General features: G+C 32.6%; 2 protein-coding genes across 4 annotated transcripts; both read right to left on the bottom strand.

Annotated features, from left to right (window-relative positions):
• Positions 1 to 801: 801 nt before the first annotated feature.
• On the bottom strand, positions 802 to 2,434 carry LOC139494471 (uncharacterized). The gene is made up of 2 exons (XM_071282629.1): positions 2,372 to 2,434; positions 802 to 1,260 (listed from the first exon to the last, which is right to left on the bottom strand). Exons 1-2 carry the CDS (start codon positions 2,432 to 2,434, stop codon positions 802 to 804), a joined length of 522 nt encoding a protein of 173 aa, XP_071138730.1.
• A 6,532-nt stretch (positions 2,435 to 8,966) lies between these two features.
• Positions 8,967 to 19,016, bottom strand: LOC139495978 (cys-loop ligand-gated ion channel-like). 3 transcript variants are annotated; one of them, XM_071284408.1, is made up of 8 exons: positions 18,135 to 18,258; positions 16,124 to 16,246; positions 14,280 to 14,477; positions 12,895 to 13,155; positions 12,153 to 12,308; positions 11,454 to 11,630; positions 9,876 to 9,923; positions 8,967 to 9,359 (listed from the first exon to the last, which is right to left on the bottom strand). In XM_071284408.1, the coding sequence occupies exons 1-8, from the start codon at positions 18,144 to 18,146 to the stop codon at positions 9,258 to 9,260; spliced, it is 1,077 nt and encodes a 358-aa protein (XP_071140509.1). In that variant the 5' UTR covers positions 18,147 to 18,258; the 3' UTR covers positions 8,967 to 9,257. The 3 variants fall into 3 exon arrangements, with proteins under 3 accessions (XP_071140509.1, XP_071140507.1, XP_071140508.1); XM_071284406.1 differs by lacking the exon at positions 18,135 to 18,258 and adding an exon at positions 18,880 to 19,016 and having other exon boundaries at positions 9,080 to 9,359; XM_071284407.1 differs by lacking the exon at positions 18,135 to 18,258 and adding an exon at positions 17,426 to 17,465 and having other exon boundaries at positions 9,080 to 9,359.
• Between the last annotated feature and the right edge of the window lie 507 nt (positions 19,017 to 19,523).

Raw genomic sequence — 19,523 nt, 5'->3', positions numbered from 1 at the left:
ATGGTAGGTGAGCACACATGGGATTCTTTTACTTTTCTGTTTATCTTTGTAAGTTAGCAGACTGCTTCTGGGGATGGATTCCGCTTTTCGAAAACTATTTTTGATGTTTTTGTGTTTATATCCCCTTCTTTTCAAATGTCCTTTAAGCTGCCCCAGACGTTGTTTTGCAGTGTCTTCAGAGGAGCAGATTCGCCTTATTCTTAGAGCTTGGCTGTATGGAATGCTCTTCGTGCAGTGTGGAGGATGGCAACTTTCAGGCGACAAGTATTGATGAGTATCTGTAGGTTTAGAGTATATATCTGTGTTTATTATACCTACAGAGAGGGTGCTAGATGTATCAAGGAAGTTTATGGTGGAATTAGATGTTTCATGGGTGAATTTGATGGTAGGGTGTTGATTGTTAGCATTTGTTATAAAAGTTTGTAATTTTTGGTCTCCCTTGTCCCATTTCATGTCAACGTCATCAATAAATCGATACCAGGAAAGCGGTTTTTCGATGGAGCACTCCAGCAGTTGCTTTTCAAATTTACCCATGAATATATTGGCATAAGATGGAGCCATTTTTGTACCCATAGCAGTGCCATTTGTCTGTAAATAGTGTTCTCCTTGGAATGTGAAGTTGTTCTTTTTCAAGACCATAGTAAGCATTTCAACTAAGCAATCAGTAGGTGGAATTTTAAGAGATCGAGAGTCCCAAACTTCTCTACATGCTTCAATACCATCCGCATGGGGAATATTCGTATAGAGAGAGGTGACATCCATAGTGACAAGAGTAGTATTGGCAGGTAGAGGGTTTAAATCCTACATCTTTAGTAAGTAATCTGTAGAATCTTTAATAAAAGATGGCAAGTTTTCTACATGAGGTCGAAGATGGTAATCAACGAATTCGGATATTTTTTCTGTGGGATGACCATTAGCTGAGACGATTGGTCTACCTGGGTTACCAGGTTTATGAATTTTAGGGAGCAGGTAGAATCGCCCAGGTTTTAAATATTTGAAAGTATCTATATCAATGATGTTATTGTCACACATTTCCTTTAAACATTCTGTTATTTCCTCGCTGAATTGGAGGGTGGGGTCCGAATTAAGTTTTCTGTAAAACCGGTCATCATCTAATTGGCGAATGGCCTCTTGGACATAGCTAGATTTGTCCATGACGACAACTGCACTCCCTTTGTCTGCAGGTTTAATAACAATGTCGTCATTATCTCTCAAATTTGTCAAAGCCACACGTTCATCAGGTGTTAAATTATCATAGGTCTGATTATATATATATATATATATATATATATATATATATATATATATATATATATATATATATATATAATATAAACACGATGTTGACACGATATTGTCAACATCGCGATGTATACGATGTGAACGATGTAAACAGAAAGGTATAGAATTTATATATATAAATACAATATAAACACGATGTTGACACGATATTGTCAACATCGCGATGTATACGATGTGAACGATGTAAACAGAAAGGTATAAACTCTATATATATAATATAAAATATTATATATATATATATATATATATATATATATATATATATATATATATATATATATATATATATATATATATATATATATATATATATATATATATATATATAATATAAACACGATGTTGACACAATATTGTCAACATCGCGATGTATACGATGTGAACGATGTAAACAGAAAGGTATAGACTCTATATATACACAATGTTGATACAATATTGTCAACATCGCGATGTATACGATGTGAACGATGTAAACAGAAAGGTATAGACTCTATATATACAATATAAATACGATGTTGACACAATATTGTCAACATCGCGATGTATACGATGTGAACGATGTAAACACAAAAGTATAGACTTTATATCTATATATACAATATAAACACGATGTTGACACGTTATTGTCAACATCGCGATGCATACGATGTGAACGATGTAAACAGAAAGCTATAGACTCTATATATATACAATATAAACACGATGTCGACACGATATTGTCAACATCCCAATGTATACGATGTGAACGATGTAAACAGAAAGGTATAGAACATATTGATAGGATACAATGTAAACACAATAACGACACTATAAAGTTGACATTGCGATGTTGACAATATCGACAAAACATCGTGCACTGGACATAGTTCATACTTTGAGATATTTCTTTTTTATATGACCTGTCCCTGCTAAGTGAGCTTTTCTGGTCACTTGGCGTTCGTCGTCCGATTTCGTCTTTGTTAACTTTTACAAAACTTCGCAGTCTCTGAAACTACTGGTCCAAATGTTATTGCACATATGTCTTTTAGGGAGTCGCCTGATGGTCTTGGTTAAACTTTGCAAAAAGTACCATTGGTGTATCTAGTTGAAACTGTATTGGATAACCCTGCCTGTCAGCAAAGTTAGCCGACATCGCTAAAATTAAAACATAGGAATAAAATGCAGGTGCTGTCTATTAAACAACGCTATGAATAACGAAAACCTGATGTGAAACACATGTCTAATCTGACATCGGACTCGGACTTCTTTTAAAATGAGTTTTACTGTGTGTATTGCTTCATATATATAGTTTATTCTACTTTGGCTAGAGGTATAGGGGGAGGGTTGGGATCTCACAAAACATGTTTAACCCCGCCGCATTTTGCGCCTGTCCCAAGTCAGAAACCTCTGGCCTTTGTTACATGTAGTCTTGTGTTTTAATTTTTATCTCATTTATATGTTTTGGAGTTTAGTGTGACGCCAATTTTCACTGAACTAGTACACAATTTTATTTAGGGGCCAGCTGATACCACCTCCGGGTGCGGGATTTTCTCGCTGCATTAAAGACCAATTGGTGGCCTTCGGATGTTGTCTGCTCTTTGGTCGGGTTGTTGCCTCTTTGACATATTCCCCGTTTTCATTGTCATTACTTCTTACAGGAATTATCGACCTTATATGACGAATTTTCTCATTCACATGTTCGCCTGTTATATTGAAATATATGATAAATAGATAGGAACTTTAAATAGCAAAAGTTACCAGCAAGACAAGATCTATTGATTTCCATAGTTCTTTATTTCCACCCTTAAATTCCGTCTATATAAACGTTTATTTCCGTTTGCGTTTCCGTTCCGTTTTCTGTTTCCACCGTTTAACAACACCCAAGATTATTGTACTTTATACTGTCTTTGGTAGAGGCTTAAGTCGGGTTGCTAGTACAAATAATGGGCTTAGGCAATGAAGAAGAAAAGTATCCACAATCAATTTAAATTCATTTAATTCCAAGCCATCTACATCATTTGTAAATTTGGAGAATCGATGCAATTATAAAAATATTAAACAATACGAATTACTGTAATTAGAAACAAAATATTGTCATGCTCCTGAAATGACACTAATTGTTATTAGTGAATTAGCAATAATTATTGAGTGCGGGTAACCGAATCAGCCGACGAGCCAGGTACACAAATGCAATCTGTTTGATCGTAATCGAGTTTTCTTTTTCACGCTCATTTTCATTATTTTGTTCCTAAATTTCTTACTTAAACATAGCAATGAGAAGAAACATTTCCTAAATTTGTATTTAGCTTAAAAAACAAATTGTATTTTGCACATTTACATTGGCGGGTTTGTCTCTCTGTTGTTATTTTTAGCAGACTTGAATTTCAGACAAAAATTGTCAATTAAAAGTAAGTTCAAATTACTGTCGTATATTTAAGGGAAAACTTAACTAACTTGTATGTATATTTGTTTAGGGGCCAGCTGAAGGACGCCTCTGGGTGCGGGAATTTCTTGCTGCATTGAAGACCTGTTGGTGACCTTCTGCTGTTGTCTGTTATATGGTCGGGTTGTTGTCCCTTTGACAAATTCCCCATTTCTATTCTCAATTTTATTAAACATTTATATTGACTTCTCAAAAGTATTTTGCTAGTAAATCTTTTATTTTGGTTGGCCAGGCTAGCGAAAACCTGCAAGTTTAATCTAAAATTAACATTTATGCTGCTATTGCGAGTGTAGTATGACATACTAAATTATAATGATCTGTTATGCTCGGACTTCGTCCTTTTGATGTCGGCTCATCCCACATGTATTCAAACTGTAATCGGTAGAAAGTCATGTTATTCAAACTACGCCAAAAATCCCCAAATCACTAGTTTGAAAAAGACAACGGAATAGTGTACATAACCTATTTTTGGTTGAAATCAAGCCAAATAATTTTCATGTTATACATGGAGTATATGTGCTTGATTTCAATATCTATAGCTTACTTCCTTATTCATTCCATTGTCAATAGTTTCAATAGTTTAATTATTCACTTAAAATTTATATTTCTCTAAACAGTGTTAAAAAACTTAACGGATTTATTAAGATTGTACACAAAACAAAGTAAAAAAAAAAAGGTATTGTAGAGTACAATATTATATAGGCATTAGATTTTTAGACTTTGTTTGATATCTTAGTTATAAATATGGCCGTCGCTTTCAATCGGCAAGAGCTTAAGATAACGGAAACAACTGTAGATGCCACTGTTCCCGACAACGATAAAGCACGGCTAATGTATTATTTGAACAGTATATGTTCAGTCTTGCAGTTAGAGGTGACCGACTATAGCATAAAGAGACTAAGAGACTATGAAAAATATTACATGTTGACAAGAGATGAAGAGAAGGATTTACTTCGTCTATGTGTACTTATTTCGCCAGAGAAACTTGAAGGTGAATGTATTTTTCATTCTGAAGAAATATGTGGTGTAGAATACAGTAACAGATTTTACAGAGTAGATTCGACGGAGACTGGATTTGTTGCTTCTGCCAGCGTATTTGTTGGAGCTGTCCAGGTTTCCGTTACAAAGTTTATGGTTTATGAAACTAAATGGATAAATAAACATTATATAGGCCCTATGAATAGAATTACGAGGGTTGTAAATAATACTACAAAGAACAATGATGACTGGATTTATACTTCAACATCCGAGTCCTTAGACTGTTGTGCTATTCAGTAGACTTGTATATGATATGGACTTGCTAAATATCTATGTATGTTTTATAACCATCATGTGTTATCATGTATCTAGGTCATATGATTTCTTTCTCTCAGACTGTTGGACCTTCTCTTGTTTGATAGATGTGTGGCAATGCTATCCGTTTGAAATAGATAAACGTTGGTTGTGATATAATTCATACATTCGGGGAGTAACTTAGCAAGCTCGAATAACCTAACTTGTCGATGTATTATATCGTGCCTAGAGGCAAAATGTACTAAATGGATTATATTGAAAACTAATAAGTCGAATGGTACATACCGAGTTAGACCTATCACCGGGTCTGTACTTACATGATCAATACGATGGGCGCCACACATGAAGCACGAATTGTATACCTTTCCGGGGCACCTGCGATCACTTATTGCTCAGTCTTTAGCTTTCTTTATTGGTATATGTACTGGTGTTTGACTATTTGTCTTTTTTTTTTATCTACTGCTTGGTCAGTTAATTTTTCAGTTACCAGTAGGAATATCGCTTTGGTATCATTCCCCCTTCGAAAATGAACTGACACTGCCAAGACAGAAAAAAATACCAACGTACAAATAAAATGAAATGTTTTGGTGCAATTATACATCTTTTATTTTGAGAAAGAGAAACCTTTTTTTTAACGCAATAATTAGAAATTCGTTTTGAATAAAATAATAATAATATGTATGTTATTATGAAAACATGTCCAACATGTAGCGTTAATCTTCGCTCCCGTCAAATAAAAGCTACAGCCATTTCGTTTGACAACGGTCCAATATGTTCACCTGATTTCAACGTTTACCTACATTTAAAAGACATATGTTGTATAGATAAGTATGATAAATAAATGATTTATAGTCGTTCAATCAATTCTATTTTATAGGGTTTCGAGAAATACAACAGTATTTCAACTAAATCGTCTAAATATATCGACAAGGAAGCTATATTTATTCAATCAGTTCTTTAATAGATTATCTTTCGCTTACCTACATTTTTAACTCGCTGACAAATATTTTGTATGACGATCAAGATTGTTATTTCAGTTCAAGATGAGAATCATTTGCATCTAACTGATGAAAAATATCCGAAATATATAATACGTGTTCATGATTTTACTATTTTTTAGGGTGATGATGTGCCATTTTAGGCTTAATTTTGTAGTGTAACGTAACATGTGAATATATTCCTTCGACCCGTAAGATTTATCTTTGGTTATTATTTTATTCATATGTAAATCGAATGTATATTAACGTGTGTTTTATCAGTATACTGTATCAGAAAACAATAATCCTTTGAAGTACTCTATTACACTATAAGTCTGACATATCATTTTATATGCAGTACTATCATATATGTAACTAACAGCGGTGTTTGCAAATTCTTGGAGTCAATAGTAGGAATGTTTTGCTTTCATTGTCGCACAATGGAAGGACGCTTTGGTATATCTTAAGATGGATATATGTAAGACTAAAAGCCGACATCGATTGTAGGTTACTACTTGTTATAAAATAAAATCAATCAATTTTCCAAAGAATGAAAATTCGAAACATCTATTTGTTTTCATTTTAACTAAAAAAAAATCAGCAATTTTATAACATTATATTGAGTAAGCAAATTTCGACTTTTCAATTCGTGTAAACTTGTCACTCCCTTTAATAACCTCATTACAAAAGTTTATCTATTCAACACTATTATAAGATCTTTGAACATTGTGTTTATCGGTTTAACTATTGGTTATGTTATCTACGAATTAAAACATAACTAAAAAGTATTACTCATATGATTGTACATTCACGGTCCTACGTAACATTCTATCGATACTTAAAGGAATATTTTGGCATTGCATTGTTTAATATTTGTGCATCTGACTGTTTATGTTTATATGCTAAATTACATGTGTTTTGAATTTTATGGTCTTATTTTTTTTATAAGTTGTTATAAGCATTTAAACCATATTTAAGAAACGGTGAGGTTTTCAGATATGTACTTTTTTTTGTATTGTTATGAGTTACAATTTATGACTAAAATTAACAAAGACCCATCGAAACAACGTTTGATACAAACATTTGACAATACTTTTAGAAATATTGGTTCTCAATAATGACGACTTCAGTATGTATACTAAAGAAATTTATCCTGTTGAACTTACTTTAAATAAAGCTAATACTAACAATGACCACTGCACTTTCCTCGATCTTGATATCTATACAATTAACGGGAAGCTTGATACAAAAATTTATGATAAAAGAGATGATTTTTCATTTCCTATCGTTAATTATCCATTTTAAGATGGTGACGTTCCCTTGTCACCATCTTATGGTGGTTATATATCTCAACATGTACGATTCGCTCGTGTATGTAACAACGTATTAGATTTTAGCGAGAGAAATTTATGTATTTCTGAAAAATTATTACACCAGGGTTTTCGATATCACAAACTAGTCAAATCATTTACTAAATTTTATCATCGGTATAAGAAAATAATTCGTAAATATAACTCAACATTTATTCTAAAACCAATTGTTGGCATGACACGGGTTATGTTCTTCTCATATATTTCATGGTGGTATAATATTAAACCCCTAATAGGAGGGATCGTGCCTGATATTCATATGATGAAGACATAATCTTTCAATCAGTTTAATTGAGGTCTGGAGCTGGCATGTCAGTAACTGCTAGTAGTCTGTTGCTATTTATGTATTATTGTCATTTTGTTTATTTCTGACATCGTTCTCTGACTTCTCTTGAACTGAGTTTTACTGTGCGTATCAGTGCGTTTGTTTTTTCTACATTGGCTAGAGGTATAGGGGGAGGATTGAAATCTAAAAAAACATGTTTAACCCCGCCGCAGGTTTGCGCCTGTTCCAAGTCATGAGCCTCTGGCCTTTGTTAGTCTGGTATGATTTTTCATTTTAGTTTCTTTAGTATAATTCGGAGTTAAGTATGACGTCCATTATCACTGAACTAGTATACATATTTGTTTAGGGGCCAGCTAAAGGACGCCTACGGGTGTGGGAGTTTCTCGCTACATTGAAGACCCATTGGTGGCCTTCGGCTGTTGTCTTCCCTATGTTCGGGTTGCTGTCGTTTTGACACATTCCCCATTTCCTTTATCAATTCTATTTTTGTCTACATATAATAAGAATTTTGTAAGTTGATGTTGTGACTTTGTATCAATCTGATGAATAGTCTCTTTCATCTGTTGTGTTAGAGGTTTTTTTTATGATGTGTTGTTACACCTTGTCTTAGGTTAAGGATATGTTCGGCACCCAAAAACATGCCGACCAATGCTTTGAATAAATTATGCATACTGTCTAGTAAAACATGTAACGTAATAACATGTTTCAGTTGGACATGAAAGAAGAACCAGATAAAACTAGAGGATTCCGAATATTGGAAATAAATTCAAAAACTAGATAAGCGAACATCCTCAAGTTTATTCAGAGCATGGACAAGTAAAATTAAGAACGAACATGGAGTTTGTTTCAAAAAGCAGAAAACAGTCCAAAGCCACCAACAGGACTTCAAAACAGCGAGAAAATTCCGCACCCGGAAGTGGGCTTCCGCTGGCCTCTAAACAATATTGTGAACTACAGTCAATAGACAAACGTGAGTTCCGATTAAAACAAATGTCCTATCATTTCAACTAAAATCAATATTTTTTTTTAAAAATATTACCAATTTACTACATGACTTATATATATATACAATAAACTCCAAAACATGTTAATGGACCAAAATTAAAACAAAACATACAAAAACTAAAGACACATACACATGTATTGCCCAGCTGATAATATCAATATAAACTGGCCGGGACTACTATCTATATAAAAATACCGCAATTCCAGGAAGAATCAGAAAGTTCTAAATCAAATGACAAAATCACAAACTCAAACACATCAAGCAAATTTTACAAATCCCATTGTGTTGCAATAAGGACAAGAAATGTCAATCATCAATATGATGTATATATTGAATCTAAAAAACTGATAGCGTACAAACTCAATTGATTTGTCCTTTGTCTATCAAAGGTCTGTTTTTCTTTAAATTCGAGTATCTGATTAGATGCACTTCAAAACATTTGTCAGTACAAGTTTTGCGTTAAAAATGTCTTTTCTTAATTTGCAAATATTTTGATTGATATCATTGAATATTCCAATTGTCATGCACATTAAACTTCAAATCTTCAATACAATTGAAGATTTTTCTAAATGTTTAAAGTAGTGCAACTGTTTCATGCGATTTATCCAAAGAAAAGTGATGCTCGACCATCTCTAACTTTTGATCTACTTGTAATTTTTCTGTTGCTTTTCCAGGATTCTCCTATCAGCTTTATTGCTTTCTCCTGAAAGAGAAAAAACAGTTTCGATAAACGGTTAAAATATACTTTAACGTCATTTGATCTATGAATGATGGAAAGTTGTCTCATTGGTGATCATACCAAATATCTTATTTTCATACAGAGAATTTATCTTCAAAACAATATGCATTCTGTGAATGGAAGTCGGAATTACGTGTAGTGATGTTCATGTTTAGATTAATTTCAAATTACAATGTGCCAGATTCAAACGGATTTTACTGGACCCATGTCTGTTAAAATATTTAATTTTATTTTTAGTTTAGAATTCGAAATAGTGACGGTCATCTTTAAAAGGCAAGTGGCCATCAACCGTAATTCTTTTCGAAAAGAACACTAATAATTGTTTCCCTTGATAGCCATATTTCCCTTTGAAAAACTATGGAAGAGTTTACTTGACGGCTTCATCGAAGAATTATTATTCTAATGGTTTAGTTCTCTCTACATTTGATTTGTAGTTGGTGTTTCCAAATCGGTTTTATGTATTATTCATCTCATATTTACCTGGTATTCTTTTTCTAGTTGTTGTACCTTTCTTCTTCTCCAGAAATACTGAAGAATAATGTAGAAATGATAAGTGTACAAGGCAATGGAACATTACATTTTTAATAAATAGAAGGCAGGCATAGCTGCTATGTTTAAACACATTATTTTTTATTCTATTTAAAACAGGTTTATTTTATGGTTGATCTCGTTCTTAGAACCACAAAAGGTTATTTAAGAATACACTGTTATGTGAAAATTTAATTTCATGTATTTATGTACATGCATGTACAATGACACCCGGAACTCTGTTGTATCTGAGGAGAAAACAACTTTGGATTTTGATTCTTGAGTAATTAAACTTGTTTAAAAGTAAGGTAGTGCTAAACATGAAGAAATGTACTAAACCAGTATGAGTTTTATTGATCGTTATAACCATACGGTCCCCTATGGTAGTTAATAGGTATGCCATTTGGTCGTTAGTAGAGAGTTGACTCATTGGAAATCATACCATCTCCTTTAAATTTTATTTCAAAACCATTAGTAGCCATATGGGCACATATGATGCATAAGTTACATGTATATTGATCCGATGTTGTGCTTACAAACTCGTCTAAATTAAGAACTAATATTAAGTCTTTTGCTGAACACTATATATAGCCTTCTAGTAGTCCTTTCTTTTTTGATATTTTTTTTGGATTTTCCCTTATTTGTATGTACATGTATCTCATTTCTTGTTTTCTTAAACAGATAAGGAGATGAGGCATGATGGCCAATGACACAACTATCAACCATTGCTCAAATGAAGTGGATGTAAGCAATTATATTAGTCTGTCATAAACCGAAATACCACATCTCTTGGCAAAAAGTAAAATCACAAAAATACTGAACTTAGAGGAAAATCAATTCGGAAAGTCCATAATCACATGGCAAAATCAAATGACAAAACGCATTAAAACGAATGGACAAGAACTGTCATATTCCTGACTTGGTACAGGCATTTTACACACTTTTTGAGAACATATTAAAAAAAAAAGGGGTGGAAAGATTGATAGAGACCCAGTAACTAAAAAGTTAACAGCTATAGGTAACCACACGGGCTTCAACAATGCGCAATCATGTACCTAGTTGGCCACAAAAAGCCCCGAAATGAAAAATGTAAAACAATTCAAACGGGAAATCTAACGACCTGATTCATGCACAAAGCAATCGATAAACGAAAAGAGTCTGATATGATACATACAACAACACCTGAATTCCAAGCATAATTATTATTTGTTTTATCTGAAGTAGTTCACATAACGTTTGACTAGCCTTTATAAACAGCTTTAACCCAACATTTTGCTTCAAATATCCTGTGCCAAATCAGGAATATGGCAGAAGTTATGTACAGTTTGTTTCTATATATGTTTGTTTTTGCTGTATACATTTTAGTTCGGTGTTTCTGTTGTACCGTTGTGTTTCTCTTATATTATTATATTCTCTTAGTTGATGTGTTTCCCTCGGTTTAAGTTAGTTACCCGTATTTGTTTTTGCTTAATCTAATTATGACTAATGATCAGCTGTATACTACATGTAGTTGCCTCTATTTATACTTACACTCCCTACGACAATCATAAAGTATATCAATTGGAAGACGCTGTATATAATTATAAAAATGATAAATGCCCAAAAGTCCATTGAATCTTGGTTTGAGTTGTCTTTAAACCGGGTTATAACTGCATGCCATATACTGATGCAAAAGTTGAATATCATACAAAATAATATGTACACATCCTAAAAACAATATAACACATAATAGTATATACACATCTTATACATAACAATAGTATATGCAAATACTAAAACTATACGTTCTTAAATCATAAAATCATATAATTTGAAATGGTTGTCCGGACTTTGAACTTTCTTTTCATTTAAAGACTAAAACAGTTCCCGTGTCATTGTACTGCTATGAGTAGTGATATATTTAACGGTATGATACTTGGTGATGCATACTATTAGAATACTTAAAAACAATCATTGGTTTCAGGAAAATTCCTCGTTTGTACTTAAAAGTTGTTTGTTTGATGAAGAGTGCTATTTTGATCTCAATGTTTTATTTGCTATGTGTTAATTCTTTTTTTATAAGCTGTGGTGTGTTCTGCTTTTTTTAATCGAATTTTGTTTTCCCCATTTTATATCTTCCATGTTGTATTCCAACATTATCAATTGTTTACATACAGTTGTTCTTAATATTTCCTCTTTGACCTTTCACTTGGTCAAAAACAGTAACATTAATATAGAAAAAGTACTTACCAATTTAGTAAGGTACGATATCTTAGGTAAACTCTGATTGGTGACAAATCTGAAGGTAACGCCTGTCAATGTTAATGTAAACCCTAGCTGTAATCTGTTCTGTGGTTTAGTGTTATCCACAGCAAATGTTGTAAAGGATAACAAACTGATGATGGTCTGTAAAAAAGAGAATTTTTGACAAAGAGTATAAGTTGTTCCGCCATCATTTAATCTGATATTCTCCTTAGTTTGTGTTCAATTACCAAAAACTAAATCGAAGGTCTGTGGTTCTATCTGACGGTTCTAATTTTCTTCATCAATAAAACATGGCCCCAATATACACAGTGTCAAGTGGGATGAAAGATTCCTTAAATACTAATAATCGATTAATCTCTCTACTGTTAACCTCATCCAGACAGTTTAAACTGAACTCTGTATATGAAAACTTTCAAAAAGAAAGGTCGGAAAATAGAAAGCTCGAGCACAAAATAATTAATAGTGTAACAGCTGTACTTTATAAGATCTTGAACAAGAAAATTCCCATTACCCCTTTGTGTTTAAGAGAAGTTGTAATATCTTTAGCAATTTAATAAAACATCATGAAAAAAATGTAACAACTATTGGGCAGACATGGTACAATGTAACCGAGGAAATTAGGAGACTGAAAGCGGTACGAAAAGATCGAAGGGATGGGGAATGTGAATAAATATACAAGAAAAAAGAAACGATATCATGTTTCCAAGTTATCCTTTAATTTACTAACCATTATGATTAGTATATTCCACACGAAGAATCCAAACTGTCTGACAGCTAAAGTTTTCACTGTCAATAACGGAAATGATATATTTTTGGTTTCGGAGAATTCTTTTGTCATCTGTTTGGCTTCAGTTACTACATAGTCTTTAAGTTCCCATTCTTGGACATCAACAAAACACGATACGTTCATTGAGCTAAGTTCTTGTTCGTCCTCTAGAATCTCAAGTTCTTGGATAGGATGCTCTGATGTCAGTACTACACTTATATCCTGAAATATTTATCAAGAATTTGGTTTTGAAATAGAGGTCGCTGAACGGCATTTAGCAATGATGAAAGCCATTACAGTATACATTGAAGTAAGCTTTAAGTTCCCTACACAACAAAAAAGAAACAATTTAAAAGAGAAAACAATATTCTAATATGTGTGTGTGTTTAATGTCATTGTTAAGCCAAATAATTCGATGGATGTGTGTGCGTTTGTGTATGTGGCAAAAGTGTTTGCTCTGTTTGGGGGGACCTGGGGCTGGAATTTAGCCTACAAATTATTCTTGTATTCTTTAGTTGAAGTTATTCAAATGAATGCTAAACGTTTATAGTCCAGTAGGAGTAACACATTTTTAATTAAAAAATATATCTAATGTGTCTGTTTTATATGCAGCAAACTAACTTCAACTGTCTATCTTAAATTTAAAGGTTAAAACTAAGGTCTATTAATATAAAAGTAATTTTATCTCTAGACAAACAACATAAGATCGTCAAATACATATACAATGTTGTTACAAAATTATATTTGAACTTAATTTAAGACGAAATCAATATATCCGATATCAAGATAAAACAATGATATAAGTATATGTGATAGTGATCTCTTGAACAAAAGATTTGACAAGACAAACGAAGATTATAGCTAAGACGGCGTTAATAAGTCCGCTAATAATATCTGCAATGTGAATATTATTTGTTTTATCTGTGTTCATCAAGGCATCTAACTATTGCAATGTATACATTTAAAACAATCTTGTTATTAGCCTACGACTATACTTGTACACACGTGGTTTAGAATTTAGTTACAGATTTTAACCTGTCTCAAATTCTTTTGAGTGTGGAATTTGAAATAGCATTATTTAAGCCGTATGCATGATGGGCTTTCGTGTCTTCTTACCCCAACAATACGACAAATTAGGTAGCAACTATTCAACTTCAAAGAAGAAGGTTGGGTTTTTTTGCGAAAGTCAGATTTTTTAATTTAGTTTTTCAACGCTATCAATCAAATTGTTTTGTTTTAAATAATAAAAAAAAAGATAAGAAGAAAAAAATAATTACCCCCCCCCCCTCCTCCATAACCCCTTTTGAAGTTAAATTGTTGTTCCCTTACATGTGTTCTGTACATACTTGAAAATCAAACGGAAACATTCTTAGTTCCAACATTTCTGCGAAAGTTCCTTTGATTCTTCTCTTCTCCACAATAAACGCCTCTCCTCCTTTACCAAAGTTAAGTTCCTTCCATGACGATTGTTTGGGACTACCGAGAACATTCTGGACTACTAACTTGGGGTTCCATAACTGGTCTAACTTTAAATTATCTGAAACCTACAAAACAGCAGATGTCCTAAGTCAAGAATCTGATGTACAGTAGGTATCGTTTGTTTTTGAAATTTATACGTGTTTCTCGTTTTTTTAAATAGATTAGACCGTTGGTTTTCCTGTTTGCATGGTTTTACACTAGTAATTTTGGGGCCCTTTATAGCTTGTTGTTCGGTGTGAGCCAAGGCTCCGTGTTGAAGGCTGTACATTGACCTATAATGGATTACTTTTATAAAGTTATTTGGATGATTTGATTTTAAACATATTTTATTCATTAAGATATGAAAAGGATTGAGCAACAGGCACAGCCTATAAAAGCTCTCTCCATATTACATGTTCAAGGTATAATTCAATTATAACAACTGTATTAAAATAATGCAATATACATGTAGTGGAACATGCATGCTACTTATGAGCACACACGAGCAAATATATGTTTACAGTGTTACTTACTAAATGCAAAGTATATTTAAGTATATAGGCAATTACTCATCATGTATTTAAGAACCTTGAAACATGTAAATATCCTTTATAAGTCATTAGAATTGTTATTTGGATGGAGAGTTGTCTCATTGGCACTCGTACCACATCTTCCTATATCTAGTTATTGCATTTTTCTTTTTACTATGACATTATAAAAAGAAGTAAGATTGGTTTGTAGATTGTTATTTGTCCAGTGCCAAGTTCTACATATGCTGAACGAGAACAAAATTACAAATCAATAAACAACATCAGGTAAAGTTTATTCATCAGTTTTTGTTTTATTTTTGTCTCGCTTTTTTGTTGAGTGAAATCTTTTCAATGTAAGTAAATATGAAAAAAACAATATTGTTTTTTACACTCGACTAGCGTTTAAGTTTATGTGATGACCCTAAGATGTCATGTTATTCATTTCGTCGGGTTGCTGTCTGACTGACATAAGCCAGCATCTCACTTGTTTGTTGGCATAAAATTATTGCCGGGAACGGATCTTGTAAAATTTCAAGTCAAACTTATATTCGTATTGTATGCCTTGGACGTCTTTTGCAGAATGGACAAGATAATATTTTTTTCATATCATATATGCAAAACAGAGTGGTGTTTTTGAATTGGTCATGCTTGTATCTCTCATATTAAGACTTAACATTTTCTTTCGATAGTATCTGTATTTTGAATAACGGTACGTGTTGTGTACAGTAAGACGTACAATGTATGCGTGTGGCTACCCTATTTTGGAAAAAGAAATATTGAAGAACAATTTAAAAAAACACGAACAGAACTAACACAAGGTTCTACGTTATCTTATAAATAAGAGTTGTGTAATAGGCGAGCTATCCTTGATTTTATATATTTTTCTTTAGGCCTACAACACCAATGTATTTGCATCAAACAACTTTCTAGTACTGATACTTTATTGTGTATGTACAACATTAGTGGTTTATCATGAAACGATTGGTATATCCTTTGGACCCAAGGACAGTGGCACATATTACATATAAATAAATGAAAATGCTTAATAAACGTTCACATGACAGAAGCCCAACACCACAAATAATCAACAGGTGCTTTTAATATATTGGATCATATAACTTACAAAAGGAAAATCTCACAAGCAAAGAGAACATACATTGAATGTAAAAAATTCGTTGTTTTTAATTAATATTGTCGTATACCTTGCTATGGTCTAAGCTTGGTTCACGCCATCTTGCTTTGATAAAGACGTCTGCTGAGAACTGCTCTTTGACTGTTTCAATGTTACTAATTTTGAGAAAAGTTACCTTTATGAAAACGCTTTTCTGGAAAAACAATAAAGCTTCATAAATATTAAAGTAAATTGACAATTTCAAGGAGCAGCATACTTGATGAATAATAATTGTTCAATGTGAAGTTTTAATGAAGATAAGCAAAATAAATAAAACTGATAATTGCCACATGGAATGATAAATGCATTGAATACCTGTGCATGCTAGTAATAAGATGCATCCATTTTGAAGAAACACTAATCATATTTTTATAAAAAGTTTTTAGCTGAGTTTATACACAATGTTTATTTAAACGTAGAGATGAAGGAACATTATAAAGCCCCAGTCACACTGTCACGTTTTATTCCGTTTTTAAATGCTCCGTTTCAACTACGTTTTAAATAAAAATGTCCCGTAATTTTGAAAGCTACATTGTAGGTTTTACTAAGATTGTGCTACGTTCATATTACGTTTTGCTAGGTATTAGTACGTGTAGACCCACGTTTCCACCACGCATTGATACGTTTCGATACGTAATACGCACGTTTTGTTACGTTCCGCTAAGCTTTGATACGAATTTACTAGGTTTCAACTTCGTTTCAATTTTCGCTACGTTTGTTGTTGAATTTCCAAAACATACGGGGCAGGTCCCGTTTTAAACAAAGGATCACTACGTTTCGATACGATCCGTTACGTATATTTCCGTTTGGCTACGCTTTCAAAACGTAGTAAAACGTAGCTTTTGAAATGTGACAATGTGACTGGGGCTCAAAGCTTTAAACTGAGCTATAACGAAAGAGAAAATGAGGAATATTGTAGACTTTCAAATATTAGATTACAAAAGAGATTGCAAACCTCAGCTTTTTTACAGAGATTGTAGACAATATATCTATATATCTAACTGTTAACCATTTGTGTGCACCTGCACGATTATTCAAAAATAAAGAATTACGTATAAACTAAATAATATTCTATATAATTATTCCTAAAAAATAAAACCAACATTTATTAATTTACACCATATTTGTTATTAACATCATGTTACAAGATTTAAAATTTTGCACAGGAAACATTTACATATACATGTACATGTACATACGTCGAGGGATGGACATATCTTTTATTATTATTTTGTTAATAGTTGAGGATTGGGTATTTGTATACAAAGGTACTCGAACGCTATTACTATGTTTATAAGAAATTAGAAGGATGGACACTTAGCAGTATACTCACCTTCGAACCTGGCATATTTGTGGTACATCGAAGCTAGATTAGAAGAGAAATTTGCTAATATCGATAGGCCTATATGTTGCTACACGATTTAATTTATTGCACTATATACATGTAATAGATATAGCTGATAAAGATGGATAGATGACTATATAACGTCCAGCGGCAAACTAAATGTTAATTCAGAGCGAGAACGTATTAATGTAATATGATTATAAACCTTGCTTTGTACTATCCCGACATGATTAGCTGGATTTTGCATATGCTTTTTCACGGGACCACAGGAATGCATGTCACCCTATCGGTAAACATTATTTTGTTTCAGAGCTGACCAGTTTTTGTTGTTATTCATTATAAGGAGAACCTCCAAATACCCAATTGCAAGTCATTGGTTTGACCCCGGCTGGAGATCGAACCCAAGAACTTCCGCACTCTCCTCACTCGAGGCAATCACGTACCCATGGTACAAACAAGGCGATATCAGTTGAAAGAGGTTAAATTTGCTTGAGAGCATCGCGTTTTTTTTATTATACATGTCACATGTACTTGTGTTGTACCAATGTTTTACTCTGGGCCCTCTTGATATGCACAGTTAAACAATAAATGTGCACGTGCATATTATAAAGTATTTAACATTTCAGACAACTGAATTGTTGGAGTATTTACTTCTGATAAAATATAGTTATAAAATACACATTTTAAATATGCCTACCTTATTTTCCATTATAAAATTTAAGCATATCAATATCACACATGTGTAGCATAACAACTATACATACAAAACATTAAAGGTTGTTTTTTCTTTGTCTAGTATATAGTTTAAATGAATATGTATAAGGAATTTTATATGAAAGACACTGCAGTCAGGCTTGTATTCAAAACGAAGATCAAGGAGCAATAATTTAAATAAGTTCGTGTCAATAATACGAATGATACTATTATAACTGTATTTACAATGATTGTCGAGGGTTCCATAGGATATATATTATAAGCAGAAAAAGTGCATATTAACATATATGTTATATGCCAGTCCTTTCGATGCTCCATGACTAAACTCGCAATTATTCTCTATATATGCGGTTTAGGCTTTGCTCATTGTCGAAGGCCGTACGGTGACCTATATTTGTTAATTTCTGTGTCATTTCATCTCTGTTGGATAGTTGTCTCACTTGGAATCATACCACATCTTCTTTTTATATATCCAATCAGCCCAATACGTGCGACTAGTTTTCGTTTCAACTAAGTACACACCGTCGAAATGTGTGTAAACAGTCAGGCTTACGGACTGCACACAAAAAACAAATCATTCCATTTCAAATAATATATCAATTCAGTTGATGTTTTTATAAGTTATAATTATAAATAACTGTGTTAAAACAAGTTTCTACATTTTGATTTGCTCAGTAAGTTTGTTTTAACTCTTACCAATAAAACTGTTCTGTCATACAGTAACCTACCTTGGGTTTGGGTTTTGTAGATTTACTTTCCCCGTTTACTATTTCGGCCATGATCAATTCATTCTAAATGTCTACTATTTTACATGTATAACTATGACAAAATGGGATATCTGTCAATTACACTTGGTAATTTTAATAGAGAAAACATATATTATGTATAACCAAATACTTTAAACTTGTATTGTATATTTAAATAAAATATAGTTCTATCAATATTATTTGACAAATTTTATACTCGTGGGATCCAATTAGGATATCAAAATTTTGTTTTTGTCACATTAAAACGAAAACTACACAACATGATTCATTTATAAATTCATGACCACAATTGTCCAAATTTAAAACAAAGGAAAGTTGCTTTGAATTCCTTGCTTTTCATTTTAAAATTGATAAGTCAATATGATTTACCTCTATCTCCTTTCCCCCTTCCCCACATATTCTATATATGGTGAGGTGTGAAGAAGATATCTCTGGTACAGAAGAAAGTAAAATTACAAAAATACTCGAGGAAAATTCTAAATGCAAAGTCCCTAATCAAATGACAAAACATACGCTCAAACACATCAAACGAATAGACAACAACTGTCACATTCCTGGCACTCTCCACAAGAGACAAAATGATACAGAAATTAACAACTATATGC

This window comes from Mytilus edulis, chromosome 11 (assembly GCF_963676685.1).
Source record: "Mytilus edulis chromosome 11, xbMytEdul2.2, whole genome shotgun sequence".
In the NCBI taxonomy this organism is placed as follows: Eukaryota; Metazoa; Mollusca; class Bivalvia; order Mytilida; family Mytilidae; genus Mytilus; species Mytilus edulis.
Note: the sequence above shows the minus strand (reverse complement) of the source record. Positions and strands in the feature narration are given on the sequence as shown.

Bases quoted from the DNA above. Each gene is read 5' to 3' on its own strand.
- LOC139494471 (XM_071282629.1), bottom strand. From the start codon at position 2,434: ATGTCGGCTAACTTTGCTGACAGGCAGGGTTATCCAATACAGTTTCAA. The intron at 1,261-2,371 runs GTACTTTTTGCA...ATATATAATCAG, and splicing joins TTCAACTAGATACACCAATG to ACCTATGATAATTTAACACC.
- LOC139495978 (XM_071284406.1), bottom strand. From the start codon at position 18,930: ATGGCCGAAATAGTAAACGGGGAAAGTAAATCTACAAAACCCAAACCC. The intron at 13,156-14,279 runs GTATGTACAGAA...TAAATATTTCAG, and splicing joins TGTTTCCGTTTGATTTTCAA to GATATAAGTGTAGTACTGAC. The intron at 12,309-12,894 runs GTTAGTAAATTA...TCTTTTTTACAG, and splicing joins GGAATATACTAATCATAATG to ACCATCATCAGTTTGTTATC.